Below are 27295 nucleotides of genomic sequence, written 5' to 3' on the forward strand. Positions count from 1 at the left end.
ATGCAGGTAGGAACACGCCTGCTGCTCTGAGGAACCTGCCCATAACCCTCAGGACACAGGAACCCAGGGGTTGTCTGGGACAGGAGGCTTCTGATTTCTGTCTGCACACAGAGTTGATCCTTGGCAACAGAGCTACATACACAAATACCACCAGGAGACAGCTGGTCTCCCAGAACTACTGACACAAAGGCTTGTAGGACAGACAAACCGTAGTCAAAGACAGGAAGAACAGCTAACACCAGAAATAACCAGATGGCAAAAGGCAAGCACAAGAACATAAGCAACAGAAACCAAGGTTACTTGGCATCATCATCAGAGCACAGTTCTTCCACTACAGCTAGCCCTGGTTACCCCACACACCAGAAAAGCAAAACTCTGGTTTGAAATCTTATCTCATGATGATGATAGAGGACTTTAAGAAGCACATAAATAACTTCCTTAAAGAAAGACTAGAGAGCACTGGTAAACAGGTAGAAGTCCTTAAAGTGGATACAAAAGAAAAAAAAATCCCTAAAGAATTGCAGGAAAACACAAACAAACAGGTGAAGGAACTAAACAAAACCATCCAGGATCTAAAAATGGAAATAGAAACAATAAAGAAATCACAAAGGGAGACAACTCTGGAGATAGAAAACCTAGTAAAGAGATCAGTAGTCACAGAATCTCAGTTGCAGAAGGTACCATAGAAAACATTTACACAACATTCAGAAAAAATGCAAAATGCAAAAAGCTCCTAACCCAAAACATCCAGGAAATCATGGACATAATGAGACCAAACCTAAGGATAATAGGTATACAAGAAAGTGAATATTACCACCTTACAGGGTCACTAATTATCTTCAACAAAATTATAGAAGAAAACTTCCCTAACCTAAAGAAAGAGAAGCCCATGAACATACAGGAAGCCTACAATACTCCAAATATATTGGAACAGAAAAGAAATTCCTCCCTGTAGCTGTCACTGGCCATGGATAACAGGATGCCTGGAAGGAAAGCTGGGGATGTATGGGACGAACACCTAGAAAGGAAATAGACCAAAACAAATGGTGGTGATCAAGGCCCATTATTTTTAATGAATGAGTGAGATTTTAAAGCTGGGGAAAACCCTTCCCCCAAAATGCCAGTGTCTGGTCAGGAAAACTGGTCCAGCTGCTCAGTGGATAGCCAGCTCAGTGCAGGAAGCTGCAGCTCTGGAAGAACCACAAATATCACCAAAGTTCAAAAGCTCCACCCTAGGTGAGCAACAGGGGCAAACACTGAAATCTGAATTTCCCACTCAGGGGCTGGGGGAAGGGTACAACTCCTGTCACATAATAATCAAAACACCAAACGTACTAAATAAAGAAAGAATATCAAAGCAGTAAGGGAAAAAGGTCAATTAACATATAAAGGAAGTTCTATTAGAATTACACTAGACTTCTTACCAGAGATTATGAAAGCTAGAATATCCTGTGCAGATGTCATACAGACCTTAAAAGAACACAAATACCATCCCAGACCTACCTAGCAAAACTCTCAATTACCATATATGGAGAAACAAAGATATTCAGGACAAAACCAAATTTACATAATGTATTTCCACAAATCCATCCCTACAAAGGATGATAGTTGTAAAACACCAACACAAGGAGGGAAACTACACCCTACAAAAAGCAAGAAAATAACCTTCTTTCAACAAACCCAAAAGAAGATAACCACACAAACATAAAAACAACATAAAAATAACAGGAAGCAAAAATCACTATTTCTTAATATCCCTTAACATCAATGGACTCAGTTCTCCCCCCAGGAAACTCAAGAAAGATGAACTTTCATACTCATCAAAGGAAAAATCTACCAAGAACTCTCAATTCTGAACATCTATTGCTTCAAATGCAAGCACACCCACATTCATAAAAGAAACTTTACTAAAGCTCAAAGCCCCCATTGTACCTCACACAATAATAGTGGGGGACTTCAACACACCACTCTCACCAATGGATAGATCAGGAAAACACAAAATAAACAGAGACACAGTGAAACTAACAGAAGTCAATGGGCTTTTAACAGATATCTACAGAACATTTCATCCTAAATGAAAAGAATATACCTTCTTCTCAGCACCTCATGGCACCTTCTCCAAATATGACCATATAATCAGTCACAAAAAAGACCTCAACAGATATTAGAAGATCGAAATAATCCCATGCCCCCTATCACTATAGATTAAGGGTGGTCTTCAATAGCAACAAAAACAACAGAAAGCCCACATACATATGGAAGCTGAACAACACTCTACTCAGTGATAATTTGGTCAAGGAAGAAATAGAGAAAGAAATTAGACTTTTTAGAATTTAATGAAAATAAAACCACAACATATCCAAACCTATGAGACACAGTGAAAGCAGTCGTAAATGGAAAACTCATAGCTCTGAGTGTCTCCAAAAAGAAACTGGAGAAAGCTTATCATATCAGCTTGACAGCCCATCTGATGTTTAGAACAAAAAGAAGCAATATACCCAATTGGAGTAGACAGCAGGAAATAATCAAACTCAGAGCTGAAATCAAACAAGTAGAAACAACAATAACAACAAAATCTATACAAAGAATCAACCAATTTAGGAGCTGGGTTTTTGAGAAAAATCAACAAGTTAGATAAACCCTTAGCCACACTAACCAGGGGACACAGAGACAGTATCCAAATTAACAAAATCAGAAATGAAAAGGGAGACATAAACAAAATAAACTGAAGAAATAAAAAAAAATCATCAGATCCTACTACAAAAGCCTTTACTCAACAAAACTGGAAAATCTGGATGAAATGGACAATTTCCTAGACAGATACCAGGTACCAAAATTAAATCTGGATCAGATAAATGATCTAAACAGTCTGTTAATCCCTAATGGAAAAGAAGCAGTTATGAATAGTCTCCTAATCAAGAAAAGCCCAGGATCAAATGGGTTTAGTGCTGAGTTCTATCAAAGAAGACCTAATACCAAACCATTACAGAACTGTCCAAACTATTCCACAAAATAAAAACAGAAGGAACACTACCCATTTCATTCCATGAAGCTACAATTACTCTGATACCTAAACCACACAAAGACCCTACAAAGAACTTCAGACCAATTTCCCTTATGAATATCAAAAATAGTCAATAAAATTCTCAGAAACTGAATCCAAAAACACATCAAAAACGATCACCCATCATGATCAACTGGGGAATACCGAATGGCTGAGAACCATCTAAAGAAAAGTTCCACATCCTTGGTATTAGGGAAATGCAAATCAAAACAACTCTGAGATTTCACCTCATACCAGTCAGAATGGTTAAGATCAATCAAACTATCATTATTTGCAGACGACATGATCGTCTACCTAAGTGACCCAAAGAACTCCACTAGAGAGCTCCTACAGCTGATAAACAACTTCAGCAAAGTGGCAGGTTATAAAATCAACTCAAGCAAATCAGTGGCCTTCCTATACTCAAAGGATAAGCAGGCTGAGAAAGAAATTAGGGAAATGACCCCCTTCACAATAGCCACAAACAGTATAAAGTATCTTGGGGTGACTCTTACCAAACATGCGAAAGATCTGTATGACAAGAACTTCAAGACTCTGAAGAAGGAAATGGAAGACCTCAAAAAATGGGAAAACCTCCCATGCTCATGGATCGGTAGAATCAATATAGTTAAAATGGCCATTTTGCCTAAAGCACTATACAGATTCAATGCAATACCCATCAAAATCCCAACTCAATTCTTCACAGAGTTAGAAAGAGCAATTATCAAATTCATCTGGAACAACAAAAAACCCAGGATAGCTAAAACTATTCTCAACAACAAAAGAAAATCTGGGGGAATCAGTATCCCTGACCTCAAGCAATACTACAGAGCAATAGTGTTAAAAACTGCATGGTATTGGTACAGTGACAGGCAGGAGGATCAATGGAACAGGATTGAAGATCCAGAAATGAACCCACACACCTATGGCCACTTGATCCTCGACAAAGAGGCTGAAAACATCCAATGGAAAAAAGATAGCCTTTTCAACAAATGGTGCTGGTTCAACTGGAGGTCAGCATGCAGAAGAATGCGAATTGATCCATCCTTGTCTCCTTGTACTAAGCTCAAATCCAAATGGATCAAGGACCTCCACATAAAGCCAGACACTCTGAAGCTAATAGAAAAGAAACTGGGGAAGACCCTTGAGGACATCGGTACAGGGAGAAAGTTTCTGAACAGAACACCAATAGCGTATGCTCTAAGAGCAAGAATTGACAAATGGGACCTCATAAGGTTACAGAGTTTCTGTAAGGCAAAGGACACCATCAAGAGGACAGATCGGCAACCAACAAATTGGGAAAAGATCTTCACCAATCCTACATCAGATAGAGGGCTAATATCCAATATATATAAAGAACTCAAGAAGTTAGACTCCAGAAAACCGAACAACCCTATTAAAAAATGGGGTACAGAGTTAAACAAAGAATTCTCACCTGAAGAACTTCGGATGGCGGAGAAGCATCTTAAAAAATGCTCCACTTCATTAGTCATTAGGGAAATGCAAATCAAAACAACCCTAAGATTTCATCTTACACCAGTCAGAATGGCTAAGATTAAAAATTCAGGAGACAGCAGGTGTTGGAGAGGGTGCGGAGAAAGAGGAACACTCCTCCACTGCTGGTGGGGTTGCAAATTGGTACAACCACTCTGGAAAGCAGTCTGGCGGTTCCTCCGAAAACTGGGCACCTCACTTCCAGAAGATCCTGCTATACCACTCCTGGGCATATACCCAGAGGATTCCCCACCATGTAATAAGGATACATGCTCTACTATGTTCATAGCAGCCCTATTTATAATTGCCAGATGCTGGAAAGAACCCAGGTATCCCTCAACAGAAGAGTGGATACAAAAAATGTGGTATATCTACACAATGGAGTACTATTCAGCCATTAGAAACAATGAATTCATGAAATTCTTAGGCAAATGGATGGAGCTAGAGAACATCATACTAAGTGAGGTAACCCAGACTCAAAAGGTGAATCATGGTATGCACTCACTAATAAGTGGTTATTAACCTAGAAAACTGGAATACCCAAAACATAATCCACACATCAAATGAGGTACAAGAAGAAAGCAGGAGTGGTCCCTGGTTCTGGAAAGACTCAGTGAAACAGTATTCGGCAAAACCAGAACGGGGAACTGGGAAGGGGTGGGAGGGAGGACAGGGGAAGAGAAGGGGGCTTACGGGACTTTCGGGGAGTGGGGGGGGGGGGCTAGAAAAGGGGAAATCATTTGAAATGTAAATAAATTATATCGAATAAAAAAAAAAACTCAGGTGACAGCTGATGCTAGCGAAGATGTGGAAAAAGAGGAACACTCCTCCACTGCTGGTGGGATTACAAGCTGATACAACCACTCTGCAAATCAGTTTGGCAGTTCCTTAGAAAACTGGGCATAGTATGACCAGAGGACCCTGCTATACCACTCCTGGGCATATACCCAGAATATTCTCTGATATGTAATAAGGACACATACTCCACTATGTTTGTAGCAACCATCTTTATAATAGCCAGAAGCTGGAAATAACCCAGATGTGCCTCACCAGAGGAATGGATACATAAAATGTGGTACATTTTCACAAAGGAATACTACTCAGCTATTAAATACAATTATCCATTACCAATATAATGATCATCCCCATTCCTTTCTTTTTATCCTTTAGTAAATGTGAGAAACCACTTAGGGTATTTACTATACATAGATATAAATGTGGAGTTACATGTTTTATAATATTTTAGCATATTTTTAAGGTCTCCATTGTCTGCAAACACTTTTGATCAAATAGTTCTTTTCCTCTTGGCTTGTCATCTGGTGGACATTAAGGGCCTGATGGCTTTTCATAAAATATAGTCTTTAAGAAATTGTACATATGCCATTTTAAAGAGATCTTTCCTAGAGTGATACTTATAGGGGTTCCCAATGCTAATCCTTGTGGTTCATGTCTCTCTGCAGTCATTATTTCCAATAAAAATGATTGACTGTCTAAGTGGCTGACACAGAAGTGAAATACTGTTTATCACTGTCACTGTTGCTGGACAAGCCCATGGGCACTGTAGTTAAGGCTTGTTATACAGAAAAGCTATACTTATCAAGAAAAATAACAATATTTCTTTGCATCCATCCAAAAATATTAATTAAAAAAATCCCAAGCTCTACATGCTGATATTTTACCAAACTGTTTATATATTCCTCATGCAGTTTGTATTTAAGCTCAAGACTCCTTATAATTATGAGAGGTCTTTCGACTAAATGATTCAAATAATCTTAATATGGCAATTCCTTGATGATATGGTATTAGTATATTCATACCTGCCATATTATCTATATTAATATAATTCATAAAAAATTTTGAACATAAGATTAATCTACCTAACTCAAAATGAGTTAAAAAACTTGAAATTGTAAGCCATTTACAATGCAGAGGAAAATACCTGTGACATTGTTAGGACAATATATTGTTGGATATGCCTATATACTGGGAATAAGTTTTATGTCATCTAAAATATCACTGAAGTCATAAATAATACCAAATCATTTGTGTACCTACATTCCCATATAATTTCTAAATATTCACAGTAGCCATACATGATAAGACAGATTTCTAGACTCTACTTATATGGCTTACGTAGGAAGATTGAAAATTTGAGACTGACTTGGCCTGAATAGTACATATATATATATATATATACTATATGAAGAATCTATATTTATGAATAATAAAATATATATATATATAAATATATATATATATTTATATATATATATAAATATATATATATATTTATATATATATATATATAAATATATATATATTTATATATATATAAAAAATATATATATTTATATTTAAAATATAAAATATATATATATATCAAGCATAGTAGAGACAGGAGGTGTAGAGGAGGTATGGGATATGGAACAATCAGAGAGGATGGACCGGGGGTGAAAATAAAATCTGGAGTGTAAATAAATAAGTTAATTAATTAATTAATTAGGTGTTTATTAACCTGACATTTTATAGAAAATGCTTTGTAGCAAAATAGACTAATAAACTTAGTAGAAACTGATATGCTTATGGAAGAGGGAGACTGGGGTAATGTTGGCTAAAACTTAAGTAATTCCTGTGAAATAGTAGTAAGTTTACCAGTTCTACCTTAAATATTATCACCATCAAAATAGAAATAAATATTATCACCATCAAAATAGAAAATAAGTGAATATATATTGTCCTGTTTATTTTAAGGCTTATTATTATGCAATGTATACATACTTGAAAACCTCCAGTTAAATGAAAAGACACAGAATACAATTTGTCTATCACGGGTTCAACTGGAGGTTAGCGTGCAGAAGAATGCGAATTGATCCATTCTTATCTCCTTGTACTAAGCTCAACTCCAAGTGGATCATGGACCTCCACATAAAAGCAGACACACTGAAATTAATAGAAAAGAAACTAGGGAAGACCCTTGGGCACAGGGGAAAAGTTCGTGAACAGAACACCAATAGCTTATGTTCTAAGATCAAGAATTGACAAATGGGACTTCATAAAATTACAAAGTTTCTGTAATGCAAAGGACACTGTCAAAAGGACAAAATGGCAACCAACAAATTGGGAAAAGATCTTCACCAACCCCACATCTGATAGAGGGCTAATATCCAATATACACAAAGAACTCAAGAAGTTAGACTCCAGAGAACCAAATAACTCTACTAAAAAATGGGGTACAGATCTAAATAAAGAATTTTCACCTGGAGAACTTCCAATGACTGAGAAGCACCTTAAGAAATGTTCAACATCATTAGTCATTAGGGAAATGCAAATCAAAACAAACCTGAGATTTCACCTCACACCAGTCAGAATGGCTAAGATTAAAAACTCAGGAGACAGCAGGTGATGGCTAGGATGTAGAAAAAGAGGAACACTCCTCCACTGCTGGTGGGAATGCAAGTTGGTACAACTACTCCGGAAATCAGTCTGGCATGACACTTCCAGAGTATACCCTCCGGTATACTCCTCTGGGTATATGCCCTGTTATACCACTCCTGGGCATATACCCAGAGGATTCCCCGGCATGTAATAAGGACACATGCTCCACTATGTTCATAGCAGCCTTATTATAATAGCCAGAAGCTGGAAATAACCCAGATGTCCTTCAATGGAGGAATGGATACAGAAAATGTGGTATAGTTACACAATGGAATACTACTCAGCAATTAAAAACAATGAATTCATGAAATTCTTAGGCAAATGGTTGGAACTGGAAAATATCATCCTAAATGAGGCAACTCATTCAAAAAAGACACACATGGAATGCTGTCACTGATAAGTGGATATTAGTCCAGAAGCTCTGAATACCCAAGACACAACTCACATATCAAATCATTCCCAAGAAGAAGGAAGGAGAAGGCCCTGGTCCTGGAAAGGCTTGATGCAGCACTGTAGGGGATTACCAGGACAGAGAAGTGGGAGGGGATTGATAGGGGACCAGGCAGAGGGAAGAGAGCTTATGGGACTTATGAGGAGGGGGAAACAGAGAAAGCAGAAATCATATGGAATGTAAACAAAGAATATAGAAAAAATAAGATGTAAAAAATAAAATAAAATAAATTAAAAAAAAAACATAAAAATTTGGATGGGTCATGACACAGCCCTTTAACCCCAGGATATAGAAAGCAGAGGCAGGAGGATCACTGTGTTTGAGGCCAGTCTGGTATAAAGAGTAAGGTTTATTATTATTATTATTATTAGTAGTAGTAGTAGTAGTAGTAGTAGTAGTAATAGTAGTAGTAGTAAATATTTTATTTAGTTACAATCCAAATGTTAACCCCTTCCTGAGTTCTTCACCCCATCACTCCTCCCTTTTTCTTTCAGAGTAAGTTTTAAGACAGCCAGGGCTACAAAGAAAAACCCTGTCTTTAAAAATAAATCCAAACAACAAACAAAAATCAAAACATACACCACCCCCTGTACACACACAAAAAAAAATATAAAAAGTCAACTCAAGAAAGTCTATTGAATTTAGTTTTTAATACACATCTTATTAATAAGATTTGTCTAGTCTGTAAAATACATTGATATTTGCAATTCCTTCTATAAGTTGAAAAATATTGGTATTTACCTAGTAGTCTCTTACTGCTGCAGAACAGGTTATCACACAGCTGAAAGTTGAAAGAAAACTCATTTAGCATTTCACAGTTATTATTCCTTCTACCACAATCAAAATAAATGTAAAATAGTGAACCACCTTTAAACACTTTTATTTTATCAAACATACTTTAGTTATTAGGACTTAATTTTTAAATCAAGTATTGAACTTGAAACCATTTTTTATTCAAAAATTAAGCATATTACTTTCATATTTTATTTTTAGAATATTTGTAATGAAGCCAGGAAGATATTTTAAATTGAATATTATTGCTATTTCCAGTTTATAAATGAAACAGAATCATGCCATACATTTGAACAAATGTTTTGAAGTGTTTTTCCTTTTAAATTGATTAATTGTTGGGGTAATTTAGAAGTCTAACAGTTTGTAATGATCTAGGTTTTTCCTCTTATTGGAAGACTTACTATTATTGCTGCCTTATGTCATATGAATATATATACACACATATATATTTGTAATTTCCTCTGCAAAACTGAATTAATTTGTAAACTTTGACACATGGGTTTCTCATTTAGAGTTTTTATTTTTTTATTTTTCTTGATACAACTGTTAAACATGTTAAACTTAAAGTTGAATAAAATATCTTTTATTCATTTAAAAATACATCTTTCTTCTCTATGCAGTTTCATGTTAAAAAATAGATAGCATTTAAACATTTTGAAGTTCATATTGATTGACTTTCCCACATCCCTCAATTAAGATATCATGAATATTTTATAAGATGATTTAGTTGACTTGTAGGGTAGCTTTAAATTTCAGAAGAGAGTTAAGTAAGATGACAATTAAAGGTACCAAAGTCTTTCTGGCCAAAGAAGACAAATGATGCTTCTAACAACCAACAGTGGGGTGGAAAAATACACTATGCTATTTAGTCAATATTTATAGCTGCCATGTATCTAGCAGATCTTGGTAAAGATAATGATATTCATTACAAACCAGTTACTAGCTTTCTAGTTTTGACTCTTGAAGTGTTCTATGATAAGCTCGTTCTTCCCACAGAATTGTTTGTTTATAATGGTGTTGACTTAGAATTATATATTATATACTTTGTAGAAATAGCCATGACAATTTGTAATAATATGTAAATAATCTGTAAGTAAAGGAATTATTTGTTCTAACTAGCTAATATAAAAGACTTACAATCCTGATATTTTGTTTCTAAGTTGTAAGCCTAGATTGGGCAGATTTTGAAAGTATTCTAACTTATATCCCAGGCATATATCATGTGTTACTTGCTGTTCTCTTGGCCACATGCTCATGGTTCATTGTCTTTCCTCTGACCCCCTCACTTGATACTAAATCCTGCCTTCTTCTCCCTATTAGTCCAATCATAGGCTCTAGCCTTTTATTAACCAATTAACTTTGAAGTAGGCATCAGTTGCTATACACAAGGATCTCCTTGATGGGGGCATCCAGATCATAGGGGGGGCGGTCAGTATTTTGTTTATGAATACATAATAGCACTAGTCCAACCCCCAACAACAACCAAAGTATTTTTTTTGTTGTTGTTGAATGGATTTTGGGTCAATTTGTGGCCTCAGAATAATTAAGTTAATTACTCTGTCAATAAGGAAGTCTACAGACTTATTCTAGAAGTAATTTTTTCAGAAGAATTTACTTTAACTATCTAGTCTCTTAGTGTCTGCCAGGTAGATATTTGGTATATTACAGTGTGAATATGTGAAAGAACTTCCAGTGTCTAGATCAATGGCATCACTCAATCACAGGCTTAAAGGAAAAAATAAATTTTATAAAACAGTCCAATATTAAGTTGTATGCAGCTCAAAACTGTCCTGGCAAATAATTTTTAACTTTATATTTTTATTTCTCTTAGTAAAATAAACTCTACTCAAGTTGATTAGAGTTCAACTTTGTGATAACAAATGAAAAGCTACAGGGTGATGCAAGATATTTCCTATCCATTCACATTGAGGCAGTGTGAGGCCAGTGATTGGAGGGAAGAGAAGAGGAGGAGCTAAAAGAAGGAGGGGCAGAGAGAAAGGGAGCCTGGGAGCTGCATGAGGGAGCATAGAGAAAGCGTGCTGATCCAGATGGCATCAGATGTGTTACTGGTGTGCTAAGAGGTTAGAAATATTGCGGTAAGATCTTAACATTGTAAATTGGCTTTATGTAATTAGGAGTTTCATAACCACAAATACATTTGGTTAACTACTCAAATTTAAGAGTCATGCTTTGCCAGTTACTTGGAAGGAGTGAGTGCTAGGCAGGAGAGAGAGAGAGACCCTTCTGGACTTGAAGCTGAGGCCTGGTGGGGTGGTACTCTTTATTAATTAATTACCCAGCACAGGGCTCCAAATGGCCTTAAGGGTCTCTATGTATGGGGAGCTTCTTATTCACTAGTGGACTACATATAACCAAAGTTACTCAGAATAAAATAACTATTAAAAAGTGAGAATGAAAAATATTTATATAAATACTGAATTTCTAATTACTGTATAAAAATTTGGAATTTCATCACAATCCCAATTTTTAAAACAATAAAAAGCCAATAAATTTAACAAAAGCCATAAATTTACCAGACAATTATAAAATATTTCTCAAAAATATAACCTTTTTCATCTCATTATTCTTGAATGATATCATTGGTTGTATATTTAAATAATTAGCATTTGGTTTTTGTTGTTGTTTATTAGATATTTTCTTTATTTACATTTCAAATAATATCACCTTTCTATGTTTCTCCTCTGAAAATCCCCTATTCCATTCCTCCTCCCCAGCCCCCACCCCTGCTCCCTAACCCACCCATTCCCACTTCCCTGACCTGACATTCTCCAACACTGGGCAATGAGCCTTCACAGGTCCAAGGGCCTCTCTTCTCATTGATGTCTGACCAGGCCATCCTCTGCTACCCATGCAGCTGGAGCCATGGGTCCATCCATGTGTACTCTTTGGTTGGTAGTTTAGTCCCTGAGAGCTCTGGGGGTACTGGTTGGTTCATATTGTTGTTCCTCCTATGGGGATGTAAACCCCTTCAGCTAACTGGATCCTTTCTGTAGCTCCTCCATTGGGGACCCTGTGCTCAGTCCAATGGTTGGCTGAGAACATCTCCCTCTGTATTTGTCAGGCACTGACAGGACCTCTCAGGAGACAGCTGTGTCAGGCACCTGTCAGCTAGCACTTGTTAGCATCCACAATAGTGTCTGGGTTTGATTATATTTGAAACCTGCATCTCACATTAGAGATGGATTCTTCGGTGGAGCAGTTTCCCATCCTCTTCTCTAATCATCTCTTTGCATTGCTTTATAACTTTTCAATAAACCAGGACATCAGCCCACCTCCAGTACCTTACTGAGCTCTGAAACAAAAGAGAACAAAACAAAGCAGCAATAGCAATATCAGTCACGCTCTATTCTTTCCAGTTTTGCTATATAAGATAACAAATCTCCAAGTGTGGGGCACTTACATATGCAGAGGTCTAGAAATGCTGTTACTTAACAGATAATGGGAGGGTGATAAAGACCAAAAGAATAAAAATAGTGCTAGATGTATTATGTAAAGGCTTCAGGTTCTGAGGAGATGTCTCAGTGGGTAAACCGTCTGCATATAAAAGGTGTACACATATACACAAGGGTGTGCTTATGTAATCCTAATGTTGAATACAGGCCAAGAAGATAATGGTGAACCCCAGGGGTTTGCTGGCCAACTAGTTATATGGTTCAGGTTCAGGGAGAGATTCTGTTTCAAAAAATAAGGCAAGAGTGATACAAGAAGAAAAACTCCATTATAGGTATTCACCTGCCTACACACATGTACTGGCATATGCATGCGCACACGCACACACACATATATGCAGGCACACACAAACCATGAAACTTCATTACATTTAACTTCTAAATGATTCATAATACATTCTTGTTGATCTTCAAATTATGAGTACCGAGAATCCAGAAAATTCATTGTCATTAATGACTTTGAGTGAATCCCAAAACCTTCAACAAAAGGACAACAATTTTTATTAGAAACTTTATACAAGGATATAAAAATCAAAGTGATAACTCTGGGGGACTTAAATACTTGCTGACTGGCAAAAAACAATGAATATCTGTGTTCCAAAGCACAAATAGTGATAAATATGAAACAGTGAAATGTAAGTTGGATTTTTAGCAAATAAAAGATTATTTCCTCCTTACTCCTAGATCCATAACTCAACATCCTCCCATACAAAGAATCAGTAAAATCACTATATAATTTTAATGTTCCATAACTGTAGCTTCTAGGCTTTTAATATATTCTGGTATGTTTCATAAAATTTTAAATATCAAATTTATTTCTACACATTAATCAAAATGTTCCCATATAACATAAATTGTTGTAGATGGACAAAGGCCTCTGAATAGAATATCTCACATATAACTGTTTTTAGCCTGAATAAATAATCTCATAGTTTTGGTGAAAGGAAATTGCTTTCTACTTTTTACTTTAAGACACACAAAAGACATCTAAGATATTGTTTTGATTTGTAGTTCTGAAAAACTCAATATTAAGTTTTACATTAATTAAAATATAACCCACTGAATTTTCACATGTTATAGACTGTTGATTAAGCAAAACATTTTGCATGTGATTGCCAAAAGCATTTTGATATCAAACTAAACTAAAATACTAAAAGGAAACCTAGTTTTCTCAGAACTAATACAAATATAATAAAATCATTAACATTTTAAATCACAGATTGTTAACCTAATAAGCATGGGTAGCTGAAATTTCATGTGTATTACAAGCTTTTCATGAGACATCATTACTAGGTAAAATCCATGAACTACAGAAGACACAGCAAGACTTCTTTTTAATTTAAACAAGGCAGGACTTTAGCAATATACGTAGACGGGAGAATGAAGGTATAACATTAAATGTTAACTTTGCTTATATTCAGAAATTTGCATATTCTCTATGAAAGAAAGACCTAATAACGGAGGAAAAGTATTTAGAAATGAGCTTCAAGTTGTAGAATATTTTATAAATGCCTATGCAGATATAAAAATCACAAACAAGTTTGGTCAGATGATAGAAGCTTTGAGTTTAGTTAACTGTGACGAAACTCATTTCTTCATCTCTATGGAAGCATCAACGATTAACATTAGATTTCTTTTTTGTTGGGAGAGGGTGACACAGACTATGTAGTACTGTCTGTACTGGAACTTACTATGTAGACTATGCTGGCCACTAACTCACTGAGATATGCCTGCCACTGCCTCCCTGAGTGTTGGGATTAAAGGCACATAGGAAGACCCAGAGACCTAATATAGGGTAGGTTCCCAGGACTCAATGAGGGTGACCTTTACTGAGATGTCTAATAGTTGAATAGTTGGGATGTAGAACCTGAAGAGGCAATCTCCTGTAACCAGGCAGGATCCCCCCAGTGGACATATAAGAACACCAACCCACAAATGATCCTTTTGAACCAAAAGAACTCTGTAAGAGAGGGAGTAGTGTTTGGGATATAAATAAAGAAATAAGCTAATTTTTAAAAAGAAAACAATCTATTCAAATATTTTATATCTACAAAATCAAAATAAAATAAAATAAAATAAAGGCATGTATCACCATTTCTTTAAAAAATAGATTTTAAAGAAATTTTGTATAATAATCTTACTAGAGCTTTCTTCTATGAGAGCATTATAACCAAACACCTACTACCTCAAAATGGGGGATGTTATTTCTTCTGTTTTAAAAACCTAAAAATTATCTTTCAGTAGTTTTTTTTCTAAGATTTATTTATTTATGGGTATACTGTAGCTATGTTTGGACATACTAGGAGAGGGCATCAGATCCTATTGCAGACAGTTGTAAGCCACCATGTGGTTGCTGAGAATTGAGCAGCCAGTGCTTTTAACCACTGATCCATTTCTCCAGCCCAAAAGTGTGTTTATTTAGCAATTTCTACTAATAAAGTTTTCTGGCAGAGATTAGGTGTAACCAGACTTGCAGATTTTTGTTGTAATGTACACTGTTCTTAGTCATAAAATAATCAAGAATGGAAAAATAAATGGATTGTTTGGGCTACTTTTGCTCCTTGTCATAACAACAGGTGAGAAAGTGATACTGGTACCTCAACAGGTCAAGTTATGCAGCTCTTAGAGATTAGAAACTTAACCTCAGACATGATGACTACTGAGCAAAATATCAGTATGTTTAAAACTTCCTTGGCATAAACATTTGTTTTTGAAGGCACCTTCCTTTTTATTATAAAAACCTACTTGTTAATGATTTAAGGCTCTGTATGTTTTGCTTTAAGGGAGATCATTAGAGTTTACATATCATTGTGCTTATTTTTCCAGTGTGGTCTCGGAGATATTAGTCTCTGATGCTACTTTTTTTTGGAGCCTTGGGGAAATATTCAAACTGGAAAACATTTCTGCAGATTGCATTGATTGCTTATCAATAATTTATAGGATTGCACTAGGACCTGGAAGTCAAAGTAGTAAACACATTTGGTCATGTCCTGTAATGCCTCTTTGACACATCTGCTGAAATCTCATGCATCCAGATGGTAGTTAATGAATGTGAAGTGATTCATGACCAATTCCTTTGCTAATAAATCACTTTTGATCTCAGATGGGAAGTGATTCACCTCATCATTTTCAATAAATAATAATTAATAATAATAATAATAAACATTACTAAACAAGAATTTTCTAAACTTGGTAATTTTAGAGAAAATAAAATATAAAATTAGAATGCCAGACAAACTATAAATGTAATTCTCTATTACAAATAATGCTTTTAATATCATAAAAGAAAGTCTATTTTCCTAAAATTACATGAAAAAATGTGTCTTAAGTACTATTGTTTTCCCTTAATATTTCAAAAGAGACTGCTTTGGAAAAACAATGCTATATTTTACAGCTCCATAAATATAATTTATAAGTTTTATTTTATATTAAAATTTTGTACAGTTACATGTATATCTGGGCATATAAATGTGACAAACTATGCTAAAGTTACATAGAAATCCTGCTAAATATTTGTGAATTTTAAAAAAAATCTAGAATTTAATTCTAGGCATTTTTACTATGAATGAGAGAGCTGGCAACGTAGTGGTGGTATCATTAGGATATGTTTGGTATTTTTTTCTAATTAAACACATATTAGCATTTTAGCTTTTCACAACACAGTCTCCATTCCTACCTAAGATGCAGACCAGTGAGATTGCTCACATGATCAAAATGGTTGCCAGAAACCCTGATGACAATGGATGCTACTTAAAGGGAGGAAGCAGACCCTTAAAGTTATCATCTGACCTTCACATGTATGTCCTGGCATGTGTGTGCCAGCACACCACACACACACACACACACACACACACACACACACACACACACAGACATACAAGGACCCACACATACACACTGGCCTATCACAATTAAATACCTTAACTATTCTTTATTTAGATAATTTGATTTTATTATTAGAGATACAACACAACAGGGAATACATGATGAATAATTAATTTCTTTAGAGCTAGTATTTTCAGCATTTTTGTAAAACTCAAATTGCATTCATCTCTCCAATGTTCTATTGGATGCTTCAGGCATCCAGTTCTTGAAAAGAGAATATCATCAAAAAATGGAATCTGTCTCTTATCACAGAAATTAGATCAACACTTTTAAGCTCTTATCTGAAAAAGTAAAATACAAGCCCTTTCACAGAAAATAAAATGAGACTGAAGCAAGATTCATTTTACTGAAGAAAGCTACAAGGTAGGTGATACCTAGCCAGTGTGATACTTCGTCATCTTGTTAGGGCAGCTCTTCTAGGCAGAATGTCCTTTCCAATTACACTGAGGCTGAACAAAGGTCAACTATTGCCAATCCATTCACTGTAGCAAAAGGAAAGACATTTAGTACAGACCCTTATAATTGTTATTATTTGAACAAGTTAAAAAAAAGAGCAGACTTAACCCTAGAGTTTATTGGAAAAAAATCACTGACAATTTATAACTAAATGCAAATATCTTTATGAGTACTCATACAACTACCAAAATGCAATTGGAAGGTATCTGATAAATACTAACATTAACTACCAAAAAATAAATATGCCCCATAACAACTTTCCATTTTAGTTTATAAACTAAGGCAAAGTAGTTAAATACATACATAGATCAAACTCAGATGTTTTATAGCATCCACATTCTACAGATTAAGATCCTCCTTTGCTTTGGCTACTCCATTTCTAAGTCCCACCATCAGTTCTCAGCCCACATTTCATATAGCATCTCAAATCTCTTCATACTTGGGCCATTTGATATGGCCTTATTCATTTTATGGCCTATAGAGCAAAACCCCTATATAGCAGTTGTAGCATCTTTAAAGAGGGTGTGCAATCACTACTGACATTACACAATTTATCATTCCTCCAATTACATAATAGTCACAGGATGACTGCAAAACCTATGTCTGTGAGACGGGTCTTAATTCTACAACTGAGAATCACAGTTTATCTCGGTTTCTTCTCATTTACTCACAGATTTAAAAATAATATTTTTGAATGTCTATTTCAGCCAAGGTATTAAGCTAGGAACTTAAGGAGATAAACATACACAAAAGAACTATTTCCTAAAGATATTATTATTTGTATATTGCAAACATATATAAATAATTAAAGATGAAAATAGGGGTGAAAGACAAGTAGAGTCAACTGAAACACTATGAAAAGCTCAGCCAGATATAAATGCATGACTGTCATGTCAGCAAGTGGTATTTTAGGTGACCTTTAAAGAAAATATAGTATTGATGCATCAAAAGAGTAATGTGTAGAGAAAAAAAGATCAATGATGAAGAAATCACAAGGTAAAAGACCCTGAGGAAAATAATGGTGTTTAAGTCTATGGAACAAAAAGTCACCAGTGAGTTTGGAATCCAGCAAGCCAACAAGAATGAGCTCAAATAAGTGAGTCACAGGTAGCATGGTTCAAAACCATGGGGGATCTTGAATTGTAGTATAAAGATATAAAACTCCCTGTTAAAGGGATGGGAGTCATGGGGTTTACTTAACTAGAAATATCATAATACCCTGTGATTTTAATTGCCAAGCAAAACCCACACCTGCTGTTTCTTCTTGATAACAACATTCCAGTCAATTCCCACATTTTGACTTATTAAATCTGAAAGTCAGTTTGATTCACTTCTTAAAGAAGATTTAACCTCTTTTTTTAAAAAAAATTATATATTCTATATCTCAAGATAAACTATGCATTATTTGCATCTTCCTTCTTTGTAATCCCATTACATAAACATTAATGATTTCTATGTGATAATCATCTTTTAAAAACCATCTGCTGTTTCTAAGAACAATCGAGTCATTCAGTTTTACTAATGAAGACTGGGGAGCCAGATGCCGGGGTGAAAGCCTGATAGCTCAGAGAGGCAAAGAAAGCACCCAGCTGTCCTTGTTTCTCAGCCCATGTCCCAAAGGGATGCTTTCCTTCAGAGTTAAGAGAAAGGACTGAAGGAGCTGAAGGGATTTGAAACCTCATCAAAGAACAAAAATATCAACCAACCAGAGCTCCCAGGGTCTAAACTACCAACCAAGGACTCACATGGAGGGACCCATGGCTCCAACCATATATGTGTCAAAGGATGGCCTTGCCAGGCATCAATGGGAGAAGAGGCCCTTCGTCCTGTGAAGGCTCAGTGCCCCAGTGCAGGGGAATGCTGCCAAGGCAAGGAGGTGGGAGTGGGTGGGTGGCTAAGAGCAAACCCTCATAGAAGCAGGAAGAGGAGGGATGGGATAGTGGGTTTCTGGGGGAGAAATCTCGAAAAGGGATGACATTTGAAATGTAAAGAAATAAAGTACCCAATAAAAAAATACATCACACACAGAAACAAAGGAAGCTCTCCTTTTCACACCATCTCAAAAACCCCACAAACTTGGTGTCCCTTCTTTCGATTTCCTGAGTGTCTCTCTATCTGTCCTTCTGACTACCTCTTATTCTTTGTTTTCTTTTTTTCCCCTGTGTTTGTTCCCTGTCAGATGGTTGTTTTCCTGGTCTCTTGAACTATGATTTGTTTTATTTAATCCTGTTTACAATAAGCAACACTTGAATTGGATGAGCCACACCACAACTAGAAACAGATTTTTCCCACAAACAGCACAATTCCAGCGTTCACAGTGTGATAAAATATTCTACAGTAACCATCTTCCTCATTTGACATGAATTCATGAGTAATTTATTTTTGGTCTTTGTTATTTGCAGTGTTATTCTTGGATATTGACTTCTACATGTTTAAAATAATTTGTTTGATAGGATGATTGGAACCATTGCAGAATATGAACCAAGTAAACAAGAAAATGAAATTAGGCATAATTGCTAGGTGGTTACTACTATGTCATAGGTATTGGGAGAGGATAATGTAAGGAGATGAAGAAAGAAGTGAGAAAAAGAGAATGAAATGAAGAAAAAAGAGAAAAATAATGAGCTGACTATATGAGACACATGTAGAAGTTATGTCTGGTTCTTCCTCCCAGACCCCCTGTTCCTAGAAATAAGACTCAGACTCAAGGTATATTTTAAAATACCTTGGCCATATTGCTAGGCTTTTCTCTTATTTGATCATACTTAAAATAACTCATTTACTTTAACCTATATTCTGCCATGTAGCTGATTACCTGTGCTCAGTTACCATGCATACATACATCTTATCACATCTTCCTGTTGAATCTCCCAGAATTCTTTTCTATCTCCTAGATGTCCCACCTTCTCTGCTACCCTTTCCTATAGGCCATAGGTTTTTCTTTCTTTTAATTGACAGAGGAGGCAACCACACAATACACAAGATATTCTTTCTGTACTCACAGATATGAGGATGTTTACATAGGAAATAACTATAACTTGAAGAAAGCTTGCATAGCAACTAAAATGGTATCTTCACTATCTAAAATGTTTTGTTTTGACATCTTTTTACATATTTAGAGTGTCCACTGGAGCATCTACTTCTCTCCATGTTTTTAAACCGAAAACCTACTACCTCAAAATGGGCAATGTTATTTCTTCTGTTTTAAAAACCTAAAAATTATCTTTCAGTATTTTATGATCTATAAGACCCTAAAACCTTATAAGAAACTAAGAGTGAGAAATATCTAAGCCTCCTCTTTAGATGGAAACAACATCTAGTTTTTTTTCACTAATTTAATCATTAGAATGTTCAGAAATTCAAGATCTATCTACCTCTGCCTAAGCTAATTCCAATAATTCTGCTTTTTTCCCTTGCTTTCTACAGTATGCTGTCTGGCTAGTCCTCTGGGTGACCTGGAATGTCTTTGTTATCTGCTTCTACTTGGAGGCTGGAGATCTCTCAAAGGTAATTTACCATCTGATTTCCTAAGTTAGCATTCCTGTGTTAATGAATCTCTTCCTAAATAAGACCAAGTCCCGCCTGGCATCTGTTTTCTAGATGCTTTGAGTGAAGGTAATGTGAAGGGTGTCCTCATTTTTACCTCTGTGCTTCAATAGACAAAGTTACATTTGGTACATCACAAAGATGTGATTTGTGCTTTTTAGCAAAACTAATGTGAGACTTAAATTACAACACTACTCATCTACAAGACCATGAGAGATTTCTAATGTTTATGATTATTATTTTTTTAATTTTAATTTATTTACCTTTCAAATGTTATTCCCTTACCTGGCTTCTCCCTCTCCTGGAAACCCCCTCTCCTATACCCTTTCCCCCTGATTCTATGAGGGTGTTCCTCCACTCACCCACCCATTTCCACCTCCCTGCCCTCGATTCCCCTATATTGGGCATCCATCAAACCTTCATAGGACCAAGGACCTCTCCTCCCATTGATGCCTGACAAGGCTGTCCTCTGCTACATATGCAGCCAGAGCTATATGTACTCCTTGGTTGGTGACTTAGTCCCTGGGAGCTCTGGGGGTTCTGGTTGGTTGATGTTGTTCTTACTATTGAGTTGCAAGCCCCTTCACCTTCTTTAGTCCTTTCTGTAACTCTTCCATTGGGGACCCCACACTCAGTACAATGGTTGGCTGCAAACATCTGACTCTATTTGTAAGGCTCTGGCAGGGCCTCTCAGTAGACAGCTATATCAGGTTCCTTTCAGCAAGCATTTCTTAGCATCCACAATAGAGTTTGGTGACTGTCTCTGGGATGAATCCCCAGGTGGGACAGTCTCCGGATGGCCTTTCCTTCAGTTTCTGCTCTGCACTTTGTCTCCATATTTGCTCCAGTGAGTATTTTGTTCCCCTTTTTAAGAAGGATCAAAGCACCCACACTTTGGCCTTCCTTCTTCTTGAAAGTCATGTTGTTGGTGAATTGTATCTTGGGTATTCAGAGCTTTGGGGATAATGGGATATTTTTAAGATAAAAATACCTTTAAGATTTTTAAAATCACTTCATTTTATTGTATTCAACAATATTTTTCCTGATGGAACTCAAATCATAGTACAATAATTAAATTCATCAACTGTTACCAGAAAGAAATAACTTATTAAGAAATGAATAGAAATAAACTCATTATTCTGACACAGTCTAGAACATGTAAAGCTCTCATTGTTTTCCTCATGATATCTAAGTTCAATGCATGTGAGAAGCACCATTGTAATCTAACATGAATTTATTGACTATTGAAATAATGTAGTTTGAGTAACTATTGGCATACAGTTAACAACATAAGTCAAATAAGGTAATTTTAAGTGAATTTTGACTCTGGGGAGAATTTCCAACTTGTTTTTCTTATTGCTAATATTGAAACACAGAGAAATGGCCATTTTCTTTGCTATTACTATCACACTAGCAAATCTCTGCAAGATACTGACATATTTAAATGAAGAACTCTGAAGAAAAAAGTCTCTAGACAACACTTCCCTAGATGTATACATCTGGTCCTAATGAAACAGGGTGGGGATGGAAATTTTTTATTTATATTTGGGATTTCACCAAAACACTCAATATTCTTATTGGTGTTCAATTATCATTTAATCTGTGCTGTGGCTTTATATCAAGTAGATACTACTTTGAATTATTTTGGTTCAATGGACAAAGAGAGAAAATAAGAGTGTGAAAGGAAGCGATGAGGGAGAACCTACAGGGAACTTCCATGATCAGATTGGGGCGAATTCCTCAGTTAGCCTACTGAATGACCACTCTGTGGCTTGTCCAGAGAGTTACTCTGCATACTGTGGCAGCAGCCAGCCTATTTGGGAAGGGGCTATGGCCAATGGAGAAAAATTGTTTTGGCTGTTCATGTGAAACACTAATGAATTCTTCCCAGGGACCTGACAGCATGCCTTTCCTGGGACCTGGGTTATCCTCCCATTTATACACCTCTGCTGTTCTTTAATTCACTTTCTTCAAAGAAATTCCATACTAGCATGATATTTATCAGTATTCTCCATTTAAAATAATCACCTTAAAATGTAAGCCAAGTATGTAGAGTATTGACAAAGTTAAATGATTCCCCAGACCAGAATTTTAAAAAATGAAAACATAGAGCTGAGTTCAGAAAGAAACTGAGCACACAGATGTTCTCTGAAAGTACCAAACTTTCCATGTGTATCTGCAGGGACAGAAGAGAAATTAGGATCTCATATTTTGAACAAGAGCATTAAACCTTTATGAGAACACATCCTAAAACTCTATAGCCCAAGTAAGTGGAATCCAAAGGCCTGAGAGATCTTATTCTCACAGGAATTTAAGCTATTTATCAATGAAGCAGTTAGTAGTATTTTCTTCACATTTTTTCCTTGTACGCTAAGACTTAAGAACACATGAAGATTTAATCATTTCCTTTTAACCAATAATCTAAAAATAAAAGCATAAAGGGCAAAATTCGGTAGTTATCTATTATGGGTTTTCTTTTCTGATTGGGGAATTTGAGAAAGGTGTGATTATAACATTTAATTCTTTAGTTGTTCTAAGTAGCTCACACGTATTGAGGAGTATTGATGGGGGAAGGGAATACTCAAGATTGAAATGTACAGGTACATGAAAAACCAGAAATGTTGAAACTGCTATAGAATTCAGTCTATAGCACATGAACCATTGTCTTTTTCAACAATCTAAACACTAAGATGTGTATATACACTACATGAATGCTCCATTGCTTGAATGTTATAAGTAAATACAAGAAATAGAATAAAAGATGGAATTCTTTTTATATAATGAGAGTTGTATAATAAGAGAGATATGTTTTTTTCTATAAAGTATGAAAATTGGCAATTGCACTGCAACAAATATTGGCAGGAAATAATGAAACTCAATTATTAGTTACTTATGTAGAGATCAAAACTTGGGTTCTATTATATAAAATGAATTTCAGTTCATTTTTCTAAGTAAAAATTTTTCCATGTGGCTTTGAACTACATACAATCATGAACCAATTCATTGTCTACAATCAGTAACCACCTGATTACAATAAAATGTTATGGGAGACTAAAGCTCTTTGATCTTTGGTGGTCTTTGTATAAATAGTTAATGATATGAAAATACAACAAAATTACTAAAATTTATATGTGTATGTTATAAAATGTATCTTTAATGGACTCAAGATTTATTTTTTAAAATAAACTGTCTTCTAAATTTTCTGTTGATATATAATAGAAATATACATTGCCATAGCAATATAATATCCTTTCCACAATAACTATTACTGCATTATTTATATTATTAGCTAACATGATAGTGCTTAAGTAAATATCATCAAATTACATATAATGTGGTTTTATTTGAGTTATCATTGAAATTGATATTTTGTTTAGAAACCAAGTAGAAATATATTTTCAATTCATTGTATATAGTAACTCTACTTGAATTTGCCTTTGGACATTAAATGTGATGAAGACCATTGTGTTAGTGGTTTTGAGAAGTTTTCTTGTGTAGTTTTCTTATTTTATAAAGTGTACAAGGCAATTATTATTCTCTTATCATATTTCAAATAGAAATGAAAACTCATCCAGTCCATCAACTAAGTTGAATTATTGCGAAAAGATGAAAGATATATGATTTAATCTGTAGTAAGTTTTAGGAACAAAGTACATAACTGAACAAAAACCACATTTACTATGGTGATTCATTTATTCATTTAATCACCTGGGATGAGACTATAACTTTCATAGTAATACAGTAGGAAGAACTTATTGGTATGCTCAAATTTTCCAAAACTAAAATTTTTATAACCTGCTCCAGTTGCAGTTGTGTGTTACCACACATGCTCAAATGTCTGCTTTGAGGTTCCCACTCATGCCTTCTTTGAGGAGAATTATTGGTCAGTGGTGGTCATGTTTTACATGAATAAAACAATAAACTTATAGAGAAAGCAGAAAAGGGTATTAGTTTATACTCAGGACAGAAAGCCTATGAGACTTAGGATGCAGAGACATAGCTATTAGATTTCACTCAACATTATAAATTTCAGAGACATAGCTGTTAGATTTCATTCAGCATTAGAAATTTAGCTGATGATGGCTGAGCAACAATATGCAATTATATCTAATTTTTATGTGTGTTTCAGAAGTAGTTAGAAGCTACTTCTGTAAAGCTTTCATGTTTTAAGAACTTTTGTAGTTGTTTCTAGGATACATATATAATTTATTATTAAATGTTGCCACATGAAACAGCCAGGTAATAATATATCCAACTCAATCTTTGAGGAATAAAACTGTTCTATTTTGTAACAGGAAGAAAGAAGTTAAAACCTGCCATACATTTGAAGGTTACAAACAGTGGTAGATAGAAAAATGAAATACTAGATCGATGGAAAATTTCTTTGTCTATAATGAATGTATTTTTCATTTAAAGAGAGTTCAATGTTCATATGTATGGTCAGTTATATCAATTCTTATATCAATTTTTTTTACTATAACATTATGGCATACTTTTCTCCTTTCTACATGCATTACAGAAAATTACTTAGATTAATGTTTCTTCAAGAATTAATACTCATCTTGATGTAAGACATGGCTATATGTGGGGCAATGAGCTGTGCACAGGCAGCCTGGGCCCCGGTTGAGCTCAATCACTTAGGGCAATTCCCCAAGCCCTGGTATTCTGTCCGGACTCCACTCCCCACAGTTACCTGGCAACAGTCAGGTATGCTCCTCCCCACAATTGTCTGGCAATAGCCAGGTAGACCTGAACTACTATAAAAGGGGCTGCTTTCCCCTCCTCTATCCTCTTCCTCTCTTCCTCTTGCTTTTCTTACTCTTGCTTCTCTCTTGCCTTCGTCGTCCCCCCCTCTCCAAATTCCTTCCCCCCTCTGTCCATGTGGCCATGGCTGGCCCATACTTTTCACTCATCTCAACTCTCCACCAACAGTAAACACTTTAAAACCATAGACTGCCTCTTTTCATCCGGGCCTTCCATGCTGAAGCAATGGAGCAGGTCTTCCTCTAAAGAGCCGAGTCTATTATCATGCAGGAGGCTTCCCTGAAATCTCAGCCATGTCTCCACCAAGCCAAGCAGCCGATTTAGCAAGCCAAGGACTCTCATTCCCATGGGACCTGACCAGAGCTCTCCTCTCCGTCCTTTTCCCTTCAGCCCAAGCCGCCCATGGGACCCACCCCCCCACTCCTTTCTCAGCTCTTCTGCGGCATCCAGCATCATCTGTGGTGTCCAAGAGCTAGAACCATGAGGCCCAGGACCCAAAAGCCAGCTTCCCCTGGTTCCCCAGGGACCTCAGATTGCACTTCCCACTCCTGGACCTTCACACAGCCTGAGGCCCGCCCTGCAGCATCTGCCTTGCCCAGTGGCCCAAGCCCTGACTGGACTATGGCCATGATTTTAACCCACAGTTCACTGCCCCACAACTATACACACCTATAATCCCAGATACAAGAGAGAGTTTCAGAACAAGGGCAATATCAAGACTATCCTGTGCAAACAAATTGTCTCAATATAAAAACCATAAAATGAAACAAGGATGTAGCCCAGAGAAGAATGCTAACTTGGCAGGCTAAAGAACCTGGGGTTAATACCTGCTATAACAAAGAAAATGACTAATTTTGAAAATATTAATAGGAAATTATATTGGATCCATATGGTTTTAAGTTTTACTTTCATTGATGTGTTACTATTCTGTGGCTGTGGAAAAACAACATGATACTATATATATATACATATATATATAATTTATTTATGTTTCAAATGTTATCATCTTTCCCAGTTTCCCTTCTGCAAAGCCCCTATCTCATCCCCTCCCCCTGCTTCTATGGGAATGCTCTACTACCCATGCACCCACCCAGTCTTGCCTCCTGGCCCTGACATTCCCCATACTGGGCCATTGAGCCTTCACAAGACCAAGGACCTCTCCTCCCACTGATGCCAGGTAAAGACATCCTATGCTACATATACAGCTGGGGCCATGGTTCCCTCCATATACACATCTCTTTGGTTGGTGGTTTAGTCCCTGAGATCTCTGGAGTGTTTGTTTGGTTGATACTGCTGTTCTTCCTATAGGGTTATAAACCCCTTCAGCTCTTTCAGTCTTTTCCCTTTCTCCTCCATTGGGGGTTCCCTTTCTCAGTCCAAGGTTAGATTGAGAGCATCTGCATCTGTACTTGTCAGGCTCTGGGAGAACCTCTCAGGAGACAGCTGTATCAGTCTCTTGTCATCAAGCACTTCTTGGCATCAGCAATAGTGTATGGGTTTGGTGTCTGTATATGGGATGGATCGCCAGTCTCTGGAAGACCTTTTCTTCAGACTCTGCTCCACTCTTTGTTGTATTTCCTTTAGAAAGGAGCAGTTCTGGGTTAAACATTTGGAGATGAGTGGGTGGCCCCTTGCCTAACCTTTGGATATGGCCTCTACTGGTTCTCCATCCCCTTTGTTGGGTATTTCAGCTAATGTCATCCCCATTTGTTCCTAGGAGCCTCTTGCATTCCGGACATCTGGGGCTTTTGCATGGCTACCCCCAGTTTCCCATCCCCCATTGCTACATACCTCTATTAAATTTCCTCATGCTCTGTATATCACTGCATCCTCACCAGCATCTGCTGTCTTCTGAGTTTTTTATCTTAGCCATTCTAACTGGTGTGAGGAATCTCAGGGTTGTTTTAATTTGCATTTCTCTGATGACTAAGGATAAACCCAGGATAGCGAAAATTATTC

At 36.2% G+C, this 27295-nt stretch overlaps 1 protein-coding gene across 1 annotated transcript in view; it reads left to right on the plus strand.

Moving 5' to 3' along the window:
* Positions 1-27295, plus strand: part of Nkain2 (sodium/potassium transporting ATPase interacting 2) — a 750666-nt gene that overhangs the window by 119960 nt on the left and 603411 nt on the right. Inside the window, exon 3 of the mRNA XM_052170051.1 lies at positions 20453-20533. Within this exon, the coding sequence (XP_052026011.1) occupies positions 20453-20533 (81 nt within the window). The remainder of the gene's footprint in view (positions 1-20452; positions 20534-27295) is intronic.

The sequence above is a fragment of the Apodemus sylvaticus genome, chromosome 23, assembly GCF_947179515.1.
Source record: "Apodemus sylvaticus chromosome 23, mApoSyl1.1, whole genome shotgun sequence".
Classification (NCBI taxonomy): domain Eukaryota; kingdom Metazoa; phylum Chordata; class Mammalia; order Rodentia; family Muridae; genus Apodemus; species Apodemus sylvaticus.